This window comes from Canis lupus, chromosome 7 (genome assembly GCF_003254725.2).
Source record: "Canis lupus dingo isolate Sandy chromosome 7, ASM325472v2, whole genome shotgun sequence".
Taxonomy (NCBI): domain Eukaryota; kingdom Metazoa; phylum Chordata; class Mammalia; order Carnivora; family Canidae; genus Canis; species Canis lupus.
The window spans coordinates 57,534,073-57,548,210 of NC_064249.1; the positions used below are offsets into that span (position 1 = coordinate 57,534,073).

The window sequence follows — 14,138 nt, forward strand, 5'->3', positions numbered from 1 at the left end:
ACCTTAAGGATATACACTTAAGTAAGAAGGAACATGGTCTTAGAGGAAACAACTGATGCAAGAAGCCATGGTAAGAAGAGAAATGGGCAAAACATCTCAGAAGATATATATATGTATTACTCCTAAAGGCAGCAGCAACAATAATTTTAAGAAGACATTTGATAGGGTTTAAAGCAATGAAAATAAAATGGTAGGCATGGCATGTTATAGTAGGCTGTATGGAGAGAAGTTACATTATTCTAGATCCTTGAGAAAGAGACACCTATAATTTTAGAATTACTGAAAATAATAAAAAATTTAATATGTATGTTGAAAATTTGAAGGTAATCAATAAAATAATAGAAATAGAATATAGAAAACAGTAAAGGGGGAAAAGCAATGAAATAAAACTTGATTAATCAAAATGCAAGACTTGCAATAAAGAAAGCCAAAAAAATTTAAAATGAATAGAAATATTCTTTCTTTTTGGTTTGTTCAATTATGTTTTTGAATTTTTTCTGTTGCATGTATCCTATTTTCTTCTTCAGCAGTACCAAGCATGCATGTGATGAATTCTGTTGCCCATCTTTCCTATCTAGTTTTTCCTTTATAATTTCACTCTGCTCAGTTTTTTCAAGTGTGTTATCTCACATCTCTGTGTTTTCAGCAATATCTGTTATTCTTTTATTTCTGCCCTCCATATGGATATGATTTTTGTGATGGTATTCTTCTTCTCTTTCATTTTCTCCTGAGCTCTGCCAGCTTATATTTTGCATCTGCTTTCCTGAGCCCTTGTATCCCTCTCCCTCTCTCTCTCTCTCTCTCTCTATATATATATATATATATATCCCAGATAAATGTGTGTGTATAAAAATTCTTTGGATTTAGGGCAGCCTGGGTGGCTCAGCGGTTTAGCGCCGCCTTCGGCCCAGGGTGTGATCTTGGAGACCCAGGATTAAGTCCCATGTCTGGCTCCCTGCATGGAACCTGCTTCTCCCTCTGCCTGTGTCTCTGCCCGCCCCCCTCTCTGTTTCTCATAAATAAATAGAATCTTTAAAGAAAAATTCTTTGGAATTAAAAAATCTATATTGACTTCATTTATAGTATAATCTCTCTGGTATGTGGTTGTTATCTACCTTTCTTATGTCATGTTCTTTTCCCTCTTGTTTTTCTTGTGGTTTATGGGGGCCCATTCTTGGCTACTTCTGTTTGGAATGAAGTTGTTCCCAGCCTGGGAGGGGGTAAGGACCAGGGAGTGCCCCTGCCTCCCCCAACCTGAGGAGCAGCTACATTACATGACATCACCTAGGAAAGCTGTTTTACCACTTCACCTGGTGGCATAATTCTAATCCAAGTTAGAAGTTGCACTGGTTTTTCGTGACTCTCCATATGATACAATTTTCCAGGATGTTTACCTTTGACTTAGCTTTCACAACCTTCAACTTAAACAAATTGGCAGCTCAGGGGTGCAGGTCATCCTGGGTGTTGCTTTCACATGATACACTGATAGTCTGCTTCTTAGAGAAGTGGTGGGCCTGAATACTGCCCCTGCCACAAGGTCACCGAGGTGAGAGAAGCTCCGGAGGCAGTCTGGATACCACCTCTCCTTCCAGAGGCAGAGGGGCAGAGGCGGAGGGGACTGTTTTGCTGCTCAGGGGTCCCACCACAGAGGTAACTGGGCACTCAGAGCTCTGGCCCCATGGCCCGAGTAGGGATTTGCTTACACCATTCTCCCTGACAGAAGGCCAACATGCCCAGGCTTTCTTCATATATCACTGTTCACGATTTTAGGTATTTTCTTGCATTATGGAAGCTTTATCCGTACTCCTTGTTATTTTCAGTTGATTTCAGGGAGAAGAGGTGGCAGGGCTATTTTTACTTCGTTGGTTTAAACTGGAAACCGCCTTTTGCCAGCCTCGCCTTTAATAACAAGTTACCTCCTGCTACACGTATACTTTGATTGTCTTAGCCCCTTGCTCTGTGGGCGTGGAGAAGGGCTTGCCAGAAAGATCCTTCCTAAAGATAGGAAAAAAGTCTCAATATTTTAATGAGACTTATATTTCAACGGATCAGCATTCCCTCTCCACTGTACAGCATGGTTCTTGATACATAAGAAAGGCTCCCAAGAGATTTTATTTTTATTTATTTTATTATTTTATTTTATTTTATTATTTTATTTTATTTATTTTATTTATTTTTTTATTTTCCCAAGAGATTTTAATGTTATTTTACAAGCAGACCCAGAACTCAATCAAGGATGTTTAAAATTAAGTGTCGTTATTAATCACAATGCAATTCATATTGGAAAAATTATTCTACTGATAACGGTTTAAGGAGATATGGGGGGGATCCCTGGGTGGCTCAGCAGTTTAGCGCCACCTTCAGCCCAGGGCGTGATCCTGGAGTCCCGGAATCGAGTCCCGCATCGGACTCCTTACATGGAGCCTGCTTCTCCCTCTGCCTGTGTCTCTGCCTTTCTCTCTCTCTCTCTCTGTGTCTCTCATGAATAAATAAAAATAAAAAAATCTTTAAAAAAAACCCCAAGAGATATGGGGTTTGGGAGTGACTGGTATGTCACATGTGGCGGGGCAAAATTTATTTGTTGTTTTGTATTATCAGTTTCACGTTAGAGGCATTTTACTGTTTTGATAAAGTGGGATTTTAGGTTAAGCTATTTCTTTTTTTTTTTAATGACAATACAATCTTTTCCATTCTTTAAAGATTATTTATTTATTTATTTATTTGTTTATTTATTTATTTATTTATGAGAGACACACAGAGAGAGAGAGGGAGGCAGAAATACAGGCAGAGGAAGAAGCAGGCTCCATGTAGGGAGCTCGACGTGGGACTCGATCCTGGATCTCCAGGATCAGGCCCCAGGCTGAAGGTGGCGCTAAACCGCTGAGCCACCGGGGCCTGCCCAGGTTAAGCTATTTCTATCATATGGCAAAAATAGGGAAATGTTTTATTGAAGTTATTCTAAGAAAACTTACAACAGGACCAGAAACAAAACCAGCTATAACTCAGTAATAATTGCCAGTTGCTGCAAATTATCTGTGTGAACAAAAGTCCTACAGATGCTTTTCAGTTTGACCAGGGGTGAAGATCGTATAGCTAACAGCTCTAGCTGAAGTCACTTCATGTCCTCTCCTTAGTACACGGGCTCTCCCAACCCACAGTAGAGCCTGGAAGAGACTGAGCAATCATTTCCCATCCAGTATACCATAATTCTGAGGAGGATGGTGTGGTCAAAGGTGTCCAGTCTTCTTTGGAACATCTGTGCTCCAAGGGTAAGGGAAGGGGTATTATGCTTAGTGTAAGCAATAATGCTTCCACTTAGAAGGCAAGTCTTGTTTATGAGTGCTGACCCTTTCCACCTCAGATGTTTTAGCCAACTAGTCTAGAAATACTTCCTGTTTACCTTACCTCTTCCTGAAGGAAAGACTTCCTTTATTTAAGTATAGATGGATCTTTTTTTTCTCACCTTGGCAATAACCATATTTTTCATGCCTTGTCAGATGAAGAATACTGGAAACGTAATGGGCAGTGATAATTAATATTGTTACATTATAGTTAAGGAGTTTTCTTTTGCTTTGGAAGCACATTTACTGTTGAGTGTCCCGTCTCCATCCATCTATTTTGGGGATAAGTGATTGTAACTCTCTAATGTGGTCATTCTCCAACATTCATGGTCACAGGGAGAATCCACATCTTCATAATACTGAATTCCTCTATCCTTTCCATCTCTCAAGCCTTTTTGGTCTCCATTTTTCTGGAAGCAAATTTATCTTAATAAAACACTTGATTTTCAATAGGAGTTGTGCTCCTTTTCAAATTAGCCCTTCTTTTAAAAGCTTTGTTTTTTTTTTTTTTACTTAATTAAGTTTTAAATTTTATTTTTTGAGAGAGAGAGAGAGAGAGAGCAATAAGGAAGGGGCAGAGGGAAAAAGAGAATTCGAAGCAGGCTCCACACGCAGTGCGTAGCCTGAGGCAGCCTAGTCTCAGGACCCTGGGATCCCGACCTGAAGCCAAGAGTCAGATGCTTAACTGACCGAGCCACCTAGGAATCCCTTTGTTTATTTATTTACTTAATTGTTTAGAAGAGGTTCACAGAAAAGTTGGAGGGAAGGTACAGAGATTTCCCCATATACCTCTGTCCCAACCTGCAGAGCCTCTTCCATCCCAGTGGTACATTTGTTACTCTCATCCCAGTGGTACATTTGTTACATTGATACACCTACAATTGAGACATCATTATTACCCAAAGTCCATAGTTTTTACGTTAAAGTTTGCTCTTGGTGTTGCATATTCTATGAGTTTGGACAAATATATAATGACATGTATGTATCACTATAGCATCATATTGAGTATTTTCACTGCCCTAAAAATCCTCTGTGCTCTGCGTATTCATCCCCTCCCCCCTCCGAATCCCTAGCAACTGGTCTTTTTACTGTCTTCATAGTTGGCCTTTTCCAGAATGCAATATAATTGGAATCATACAGTCTGTAGCATTTTTCTGTGTGCTCTGTGTGCCATCAGATGTTCAACCCATGAGGCACTAGTGGAGTACACTGCTACCAAACATAACCAGTGGGCAATGTCCCATTCATCCTGAGATGAGTGGTTCTATGATGTGTGTGGTTTCCTCTGCCTAGCTTCTCCCGCATTTTGAGTTCTGGTAAATAATTTTGACATAAACGATTTCCAAAGTTATGGTACCACACTGCTTTACCTACAACAAAGGGACAAGGAGGATCAGAAGCTATGTTATATTAGAAGACAAATTTTCTGGTAACTTATGCTTTCAAGGAAATGCCTGAGGAAGCAGAGAATAAAGGAAATTAAGAGATTGGCAGGATTCTTTTTTGACATTTTGAAGTAATCTTAAACTTTGCTAAAAGCTGAGAGGATTAAGAAATTGCTTCAGTACAATATTTAAAATACTTCCCCATTAGGAACTGTAGGACTAGGTTCAGCTAGAGCTCTGATTCCTAAAAATGTATCTCCATGCTGAACTGGGTAAGTGTGCCTATATTATTTTTATTGGCTCTTTATTGATCTCCCCTATTTGATCTAACAGGTTTTCCAGTTAATGCTTTTTTTTGGTAGTCACAAACCTATAAATAGCAATAATTTTTCTCACTTTCTTTTCACTATTTTTACCTCTTCATGTTCTCATCCAAGTGCATTGCCTAATTCTTGCCTGTCCATGTCTTTTTCATGATTTGAATAAGGATGATTCTACATTAATCATACTGATGCCTCCTGGTCTTTAAAAAATAAGAACAGGGGCATTTGAGTGGTTCAGTTGGTTGTTTCCAACTCTTGATCTCAGCTCAGGTCTTGATCTTGGGGTCCTGAGTTCAACTCCCATACTGGGCTCTACACTGGGCATGGAGTCTATTAAAATAACAACAACAACATATCCTCTTATCCCTATTTTATGAAAAGTTTTAACATCAGAAATTACTTGATTGTATCAAATGCTTTTCTAGCCTCCAGAGGAGATGTTGTATGCCAATGCATTTCAAAAATTGCTTAATCCTGATAGTCCTTAGGAAAGTGGAAATTAAAGCCAAAATGCAACACTATTATATTCTACCTGAAATGCTAATATTAATAGGGTTGATTACACCAAGTGTTGGCGAAAACATAAGGAACTTGAAATCTCAAACGTTACTGGTGGGAGTGTGAGTTGGTAAAACAATTTTGGGGAATTGACTACCATTATATTATTTCTGAAATCTCAGCATGCCTATATCATGAAGCCAAGAATTTTGACTAGTAGGCATATAGTCAACAGAAATGCAAAGATTTGTGTATCTTATACTAGTTTATAATGTGTGCATTATACTAGTTTTATTTGAAACTAAATCAATTGAAAAGCAGTGTTCATTCACAAATAATAGGATAGGTAATGAAATTGTAGTATATTTGTACAATCACCTGCTTGAAAATAAGATACTGAATTTTTTTCTTTGGCCTAATATGTTGGATTATGCTAATAATTTGCTTAATGTTGCTAGGTTCTTACATTTCTGGAGCATTCCTTACTGGTCATGGTGAATTGGTATTATTTGTACTTATAGGCTGAAAAGACTGGCTTCTATATTTCTTTTGGTTAACTCTGACATATTTAAACTTTATATCCCTGGTTACAGTGACTTAAATCCTTCCAGTGATTATGAACTTGTGAATTTTAGTTTAAGTCAGGATGTTGGTATTCCAAAATTCTCTTTTTAGACACAGAAGCACTGAAATCCTTTATCAAATTTACCTGAATCTTCTTTCTCACTTCAACATTTAGCCATTTAAACTCTAAAACTAGTCCCTTCCCCACCCCCCACCCCCACCCCAGGTGATTTAGTCACTAAAAGAATAGATGGAGAAAAACCTATAAGCCTTATGATGTTAACCAGGATATAAAAAAATGGATAGAAAATTTCCTACTAATGTCCTTCATTAAAGGTTATTCTGTATTTTAAACTCTCTTTTTTTTTATTGCTTTTGGCTGCCACAGGTATAAGATTCTTGATATGATAGAACACTTTAATAGTACACTAGCTTTTATCTATGCATTTTATCTTCTACTTTTATGACTCATACACCTATGAAGATGGCTCTTTTGATAAAATGCTCTGGGTAAGTTAAGGTGAACTAACTTGTGTTCCATGTTATGCTACTCAAAGGAATATATGTAATTATGCAAAAGGTTAAGGGTGTGTTGATTCATTCATTCAATAATTATTTATTGCCTTGTTTTTGTATGAGGTTCTAGATGACTACTGTATATCATCAAAACAGAATCATGTTCAGGAAATGATTTTTTAAAAATTAAATGACTGAGGATGGGCTATCTTGATTCCAATAAGCAGAATCTTTTGAACTGTGTCAAATAATAGGAGTGGTTTTCTTTTTTTTCCTTCTTTTTAGCATGGATGTGTGAATCAGTAAGAAAGGTATTTCTCAGAGTTACCCAGGACTAACTGCTGCTAGGAATTCAAGGCAGCTCTGGGGATGTAGCTACTGTTTTGTTTGTTTAGTGGCTGTGTTTAAGGACTCTCTCTAGGGCTGGGTTGCTCAGCTGGTATGTAAAACGCCCGTGTGTCCTATGCATCTGGTTTATATGTGTGCTGATACTCTGATTTTCCTCAGCTTCTGGGGGGGTGGTGCTAGTGCATGGGACCTGGGTGATGGAAGCCTCAGGCAGGAAGAGAAAGCCCCCTACATTTACCCTGGTAGGCACTTAGGTCACATCCCTTTCCATGGAAGGCACAAGGCACTCACTACCTTGTATTGGACTTAGCGGCTTTTTCAATTTCCTGTCTTTGCTTTTCATCGTCTGTTTCCCAACCTCCAAACCTCTGGTTTTCTGAACAGATTCTAACTCCATCTGCATGGGCGGGTTTCTTTTTCCCAGGCAGTCTAGGGGCTAGTCAGGGGCAAGGCCTGGCAGCTCAGAATCTCTTTCAGGCAAAACTAGCAATCTGTTGAAGACACCAACATTATGCTGAGAAAAAGAATGGACAAAGCAAACACAATCTATTACTTTTTCATTACGACTTATCAATTGCTTGAACTAGACAGATGTGCCTTAACATGTACACGTGGTATAACTGATATACTTCGTGACACAGATGTCTGAGGCAAAATCAGTAAAGGTGGTTTGAAAGATGGATAGCACCTATTTACATCTAGAAAAAATTTGGAAAATACACTAAATAAAACATTTGCTCTGATAGGCCACATAGTCCCTGGGAAGACAGGAGCTGGTGTGGGTTGTGGAAAGGACACTGAAAGGCTGCTAACATTTTAGCTCTCTTACCCCAGCTCTGCTACCTAATTACCATGTGACCTCAGGCCACATATTGTACCCAACTCAGTGTAGTTTCCTCATCCCTAGTGACATAATAATACTTGCTAAATGTATGCCAAAGGGATATTGTGAAAATGATAGGAAGGTGGTTTGAATACTTGAAAATGCTACAGGGCATTCTTACCATGGGAAAGAATGATTTTGGATTTAGGAATCAAGGGTTAAGGCAATTTGAGAGGAGTATGAAATTTAGGTCAACTGCTAAAGTAGGGAGTCTTATCTCTCCAGTGGTTTTCTTTTTAAATTTTAACTACAATACAATATTATCATAAAGTTTGGATTATTTCATATGTATACAATTATTAAAGTCTGGCTTTAAAGGGATTGTTTGCTCTCAAATGAAAGACATTTATTTTAAAGTTTCTTTAATATAACCTAAGATATAGGGACTATTGTTTTTTGTTTTTTTTCTCATCAGAACTCTGACTACATTTATCATGGAAATCAGTGGGAAATGGGCTTTACTTAAGGGGAGTTTCTAAGGTCACCTGGGGGGCTCAGTAAGTTAAGCATCTGACTCTTAATATTAGCTCAGGGGGTGAGGTCAAACCCCATGTTGGGCTCAAAGAAAAAAAGTTTTTGTGACACAATATTTTAGAATATATACTCCATTTTACAGATAATCCCAATGTCTAACTCTTATACAATCTACATTCCAATTATGTAAGTAAAATAATTCAACTGTCCAAGCATAATTCATCAACCCAACAATTTTCTTTAACTGAATCTCAGGTGCTGAGACCCTGTATTTAAATATATAAAATTACTATGTTTAATCAGTGATTGTAATATGGAGGTCCGAACCCTAACTAACCATAAAAGTAAGATTCAATGTGCTTTCTTTCATTCCTTCTCCCCACCCCCAATTTATAGAAAAAAAAACCTTACTGACTTGAATGCTACCGAGGTTGTGAGCAAAATCCAGTACACTTAATGGATATTGTTTATCCTCACTCAGCATGAACCAAGTAAAATGTCCATCCACCTGATCAAACAAGTACATTTTTTTTGTTGTCATCACAATCTCAGTAATATGTTTCTGATTAATATCAATAGAAAACCATTAGTTATAATGTAACTTAGTCTGATACCCAAATATTTAAGGGCACGAGGGCTCTCAGACAGAAAATAATGAAGGGACTACATGGTGGTATGGGTGGCGCAGTGGTTTGGCGCCTGCCTTTGGCCCAGGGCGCGATACTGGAGACCTGGGATCGAATCCCACATCGGGCTCCCAGTGCATGGAGCCTGCTTCTCCCTCTGCCTGTATCTCTGCCTCTCTCTCTCTCTCTCTCTCTGTGACTATCATAAATAAAAAATATATATATATGTATATAGAACAAAGAAGCTAAATGGAATTCACTTGTGTCTTACTGTTTTGTCAGTTTTGTGTGATTACTGTAAGTTTAAAGTTTCCTTGATATTCTAGAGCTTAGCTTTGTTATTATAAAATTAAACTTTCTGCAAGGTCATTCCTTTGCTGTGGACTTTACCTGGCTCCTGAGGAAGTATCAGTTGATAATCTGGACTTGAAAAGGTTTGGTTAGCATTTCTGGACCTCTCAGTATTTCATGGATTTTGGCTTTACAAATGAGCTGAGCTCCTGAGGCATCCTTCAGACTGCTGGAGATTTCATGGCTGACTCTGTAGGGAATTCGGTTTTTAAACAGGAGACCAGCATCACCCTTTCCTGTTGGCAGAGTGTGATCTAAAAGAGAGATTAAAGAGTGAAATAAGTCAGTCGGAAAAAGACAATTATCATATGGTTTCACTCTTATGTGGAATATAAGAAACAGTACACAGGATCATAGGGGAAGGGAGGGAAAACTGAATGGGAAGAAATGAGAAGGAGACAAACCATGAGAAACTCTTAAATTGGGAAACAAACTGAGGGTTGCTAGAGGGGTGGTGAGTGGGGGAATGGCATAACTAGGTAATGGGCATTAAGGAGGGCACATGATGTGATAAGCACTGGGTGTTACACACAACTGAAAAATTATTGAGCACTAAATCTGAAGCTAATGATGCACTGTATGTTGGCTAGTTGAATTTAAAATAAAAAAAATAAAAAAAGAGAGGTTAAAAAAATGAACAAATATTTGAATTGTGCTTACTAGGTACCAGGCTCCCCTAAGTTCTTTAGAGGAATTAACTCATTTAATTTAATCCTTACAACACTAATAGGTAGTATGATTATCTTTAGTTGATGAGGAAATGGAGGCCCAGGTAGCTTAAGTAATCTTTGAGGTCATTTGATCAGAGAGTGATTGGGATTCCACCCCAGGCTCTCTGGCTCTAGGGGCTTGGCTGCTTCTGTGACTGGTGATAAAAGTGCTATTTGGGTGCACCAACCAAGCTGGTTTTCTGGTACACACTGCTTTACTCCAGGAGAGAACCAACCAGTCTTTCTTTTTAGAACAAACCAGTCTTTATTTTTTTTTTAATTTGAATTTTTTTCTATAATTGATTTTTTTTTTTTTTTTTTTATTGAGGTAGAGTTGACATAAAATCTTACATTAGTTTCAGGTATACAGCATGATTCAATATTTGTATACATTACAAAATAATGACCACAATAAATCTGGTTACCATCTGTCACCATGCATAATTGTAATTTTTTTTTTCTTGAGATGTGACCTTGTAAGATTTACTCTCTTAGCAACTATGAGCTTTAACAAGTACGGTGGTCAACTTGAGAGAGATATGAGTGGCAGTCGTCTATGCTAGCCAGGCACATCTATACGTGGACATCAGATTTCTTAAAATAAGATTAATAATCAATTTCTATGATGTTAATACTTCCCTCTTAGCTTAATAATAAACTTTCCTTATACAACGCCAAGGTTGCCTGAGACCTGGCCATTGCTAAGCCAGCATGGTGGTGGTAGCTTTGTAAACAACAACGTTGAACTTGTGGGAATAGAGAGATGAAAAGTCAGCAGGGTCTGAGAAGGAAATTCTTTATCTCCTCACCATTCATGGATTTCTTTTGTTTGCATAGGTATTTTTTAAAAGTGACTTTTATTTCTGTTTAATGTTGCTCCATTTGTATTTCACATTCCCCTCAAGCATCAAAAATATTACAGAATACTGTCATTTCCTTTCACATTAAATATCCAATCAGCCGGAGAATTCCAAAAAACCAAAATATATATATATAAAAAAATGAATTTGAACTTGGCAATTCCATTCAGGCAACTGTCTGACATTCCCACATACGAGGGAATCTCTTATGTGCCAGACAGAGCGCTTGGCGTTTTACATAGTGACCCCGTTTAACCCCACAGCCTTGCAAGGTGGTATCTCACCCATCATTTGAGGGCCAAGGAGGGGGGGCTTGCAGAGGATAGTAGTTTGCCAGGAATCTCGCAGTTAATCAAAGGCCTTAGTTATAAATTCAGGTGTTTCGGGCTCCATGTAGCATATTACTATTTAAGGGACCATCCAAGGCACGGGTATCTTGCTAAGAAGGTACCAAACTTGGGATCCCTGGGTGGCGCAGTGGTTTGGCGCCTGCCTTTGGCCCAGGGCGCGATCCTGGAGACCCGGGATCGAATCCCACATCAGGCTCCCGGTGCATGGAGCCTGCTTCTCCCTCTGCCTGTGTCTCTGCCTCTCTCTCTTTCTCTCTCTGTGACTATCATAAATAAATAAAAATTAAAAAAAAAAAAAAAAAAAAAAAAAGAAGGTACCAAACTTGCCGGCAATCGAGCGGTGATGGGTCCATACCACTGCATCTGGAAATCCTGAGCAAGAAATGGCGGTAGGGGGCATCTAGCCACTTCCTACAAGATTGAGACACCTTCACACACACGTTGGAAAACTGTGAGACCGCTTAGGCTCTGGACTATTTTGCTAGCAGGAAGAAGCAGTTTTTGAACAAAGGCGAGACCACGGCCTAGGAGGGGTATTAAAACAATGTGCTGGTTGGTGCCGCAGTACTCAACGGCCAATTGGCTGCACAGCAGTGCCCCCCCCCGCCCTTGGATGGAGCTGCCATAGGACTCCCCGGTGCTCACCTTCAGAGGGGAAGGCACGTCCTGTTACAAGGGACACACACCGATCCACTGCACAACCTGACAGCATGTCTCTATGAGAAGTGCGGGATGGAAGGTTTCGTTCATCCGGGACGGAAGAAAAACCTTGTTCCCGGAGCGGGTATTTCGGGAGGGAATTACACCATCCGAAGTCCCCTCCTCGAGGTCCCCTTTCCCCTCCAGGTACCTCGTCCTTCATTAGCGATCCCTGGCGGGGGGGGGGGGGGGGCGCGCAGCCGAGGCTCACCAGCCGACCCTCCGCCGGGGGAGCCGCGGGAGCCGGGGTCCCGGGCGGTGACGCAGGCGGCGGCCCAGGTCGCGGCGCGGGGGGAGGGGAGGGGGCAGGTTGCTCGGCGCGGCGCCGGCCAATCAGGAGGCGCGGTGCTTGGGGCGCTGGGAGGGGAGCGGGGGGGCCTCCGGGTTCCGTGGGGTGCCGAGGCAGCGCCGCGCGCGGTTTGCAGGGCGAGCGCGGGGCCCCGCGGGGTCTCCGGGCGCGCCCGCCGGTCCCGGTTTCCCGCGCCCTTCCAGGCCCGCCCCCTCCCGCGACCCAGGCGCGGCCCCGACGGCGCCCGGGCTCCCCCTCCCCCTCGGGCTCCCCCGCTCAGCCCGCAGCGCGCGGCGCCCGGCGTCCGGGGGCGGAGTGGGGGCGGCGCCGCCCGGGCCGGCGGCGGTAATGTGGCTGCGGCTGCGGCGCCTGCGGCGGGCCGGGCAGCGGGCGGCGGCGGGAGCCGGGGTCGGGGCGCCGCCCTCGCCCTCGCCCTCGCCCTCGCCCGCGCTCTGCTCCCGCGCCCTCCGCGGGGCGCCGGGGCCCGGCGCGGCATGAGCAGGAGGCTGCGCGCCCGCCAGCGCTCGGCTCCGCGGCCCCCAGGGCCCCCGCGGGCCCCCGCGCGCCGCGCGCGCCCACTGCGGCCCCGGCGCCCACGCTAGCCCCGCGCAGGCACGAGACGCCGCGGCCTCCCGAGCGCCGGGCTTCGCGTCCTGCGCCCCGAGGACGCGGGGGAGCCCGGGCCGGCCGCGGCCCGCCGCGCCGCGCCGCCCCGCACCTGCAGCCCCCCCCCCGCCGCTGCCGGGCGGGCCGAAGGCGCGTCCTTGCCCTTCCGGGCCTCCCCAGGCCCTGCCGTCCCCGGCCCCCGAGCGCCCCCGGCCTCGCTCCCCGCCCCCTCCTCGCCCCTCCCGCGCCTCCCCTCCCCCGGCCCTCCGGCCTCCCATTCATTCCGTCCGCCGCCTCCCCCCTCCTCCTTCCCGCCCCGGCCCTCTGCCCTAGGTCCTCCCCGCGCGGCCCCGGTTGCAGCCTCGGGGTTCCTGGCGCGTTCGCGCAGGCTGAGGGCCTGGATGGTGCCCCCCAGGCCGGCCTGAGAGCGCAGCCCGAGCTGCCGGCCGGGAAGAGGAAGATGTCTGTGCTCAAGCGGATGATGCGGGTCTCCAATCGCTCCCTGCTCGCCTTCATCTTCTTCTTCTCCCTCTCGTCGTCCTGCCTCTACTTCGTCTATGTGGCCCCGGGCATCGGTAAGCACCGAGACACACCCTCGCCTCCCGCGGTTACGCCGCAGGGAAGGCGGGATGTCGCTTGCGGGGTTTGGAAGGTGCGCAGCGCGGGGAGGCAGCGCGGGGAGGCAGCGCGGGGAGGCAGCGCGGGGCCCGGGGCCGCCGAGAGCGTTTCCTTTGAAATGACATTCACGGGCGGGTCGGAGGAGCTGCTCCGGGCACCGCTTCGCTACGTGAGTTTCGTCTGTGCAGGTTGCAGTGACTTAAAAGACTGCATTAGATGGACGCGACACAGTTAGGCGTGGTGACCCCGGATGCCCTGGTCGCCGTCCTGAGTGTTCATGCCCCGCTTTATGCAGTTGACGCCGAGTCTTTGAGCTTCAGCTCGGTGCCTTGATCGTCGTCTTAAGCGAACGTCCTCAGGTATAACGTAACTGGTTTAGAAAACGTGATGGAGAAACCAACGCCAGGGAATGTGGTTGAGCTCAAGAACGCGTATGTATTGTCGTGTTCTAGGTCACTTTTTTAGAATGAGGTCAGTGAACATTTGTGCCACCGTTCAGGAATCTGGGGGCCTTGGGTTTTCTTATGAAAACAATGCTCCGTTATTTAGCCCGCTTCTCCAGGGTAGGTAGACTCTGCTACCTGTTAGGATAACTTCTGAGATCAAACAATGACTAGGGTGACAGGCCAGTTTGTAGCTTGATTTTTAACCTTTTAATCACATTTTGGGCCAAATATGCTTATTGAATATTCTGATT

General features: G+C 43.8%; 1 protein-coding gene and 1 long non-coding RNA gene across 4 annotated transcripts in view; one reads left to right on the forward strand and one right to left on the reverse strand.

Moving 5' to 3' along the window:
- LOC112647910 (uncharacterized) overlaps positions 1-12,015 on the reverse strand; it is a 43,519-nt gene extending 31,504 nt beyond the window's left edge. Inside the window, exons 1-2 of the long non-coding RNA XR_007412091.1 lie at positions 11,875-12,015; positions 9,349-9,563 (exon numbers count right to left, since the gene is read on the reverse strand). This is a non-coding gene — a long non-coding RNA (uncharacterized LOC112647910). The remainder of the gene's footprint in view (positions 1-9,348; positions 9,564-11,874) is intronic.
- B4GALT6 (beta-1,4-galactosyltransferase 6) overlaps positions 11,944-14,138 on the forward strand; it is a 67,733-nt gene continuing 65,538 nt past the window's right edge. Inside the window, exons 1-2 of one of the 3 annotated variants that reach the window (XM_035718471.2) lie at positions 11,944-12,075; positions 13,157-13,398. In XM_035718471.2, coding sequence (XP_035574364.1) covers positions 11,948-12,075; positions 13,157-13,398 — 370 coding nt within the window. In that variant the 5' untranslated portion in view covers positions 11,944-11,947. Of the gene's footprint in view, positions 12,076-13,156; positions 13,399-14,138 lie in introns of those variants that run through there. The other 2 variants (XM_025429232.3, XM_049112805.1) reach the window with 2 other exon arrangements.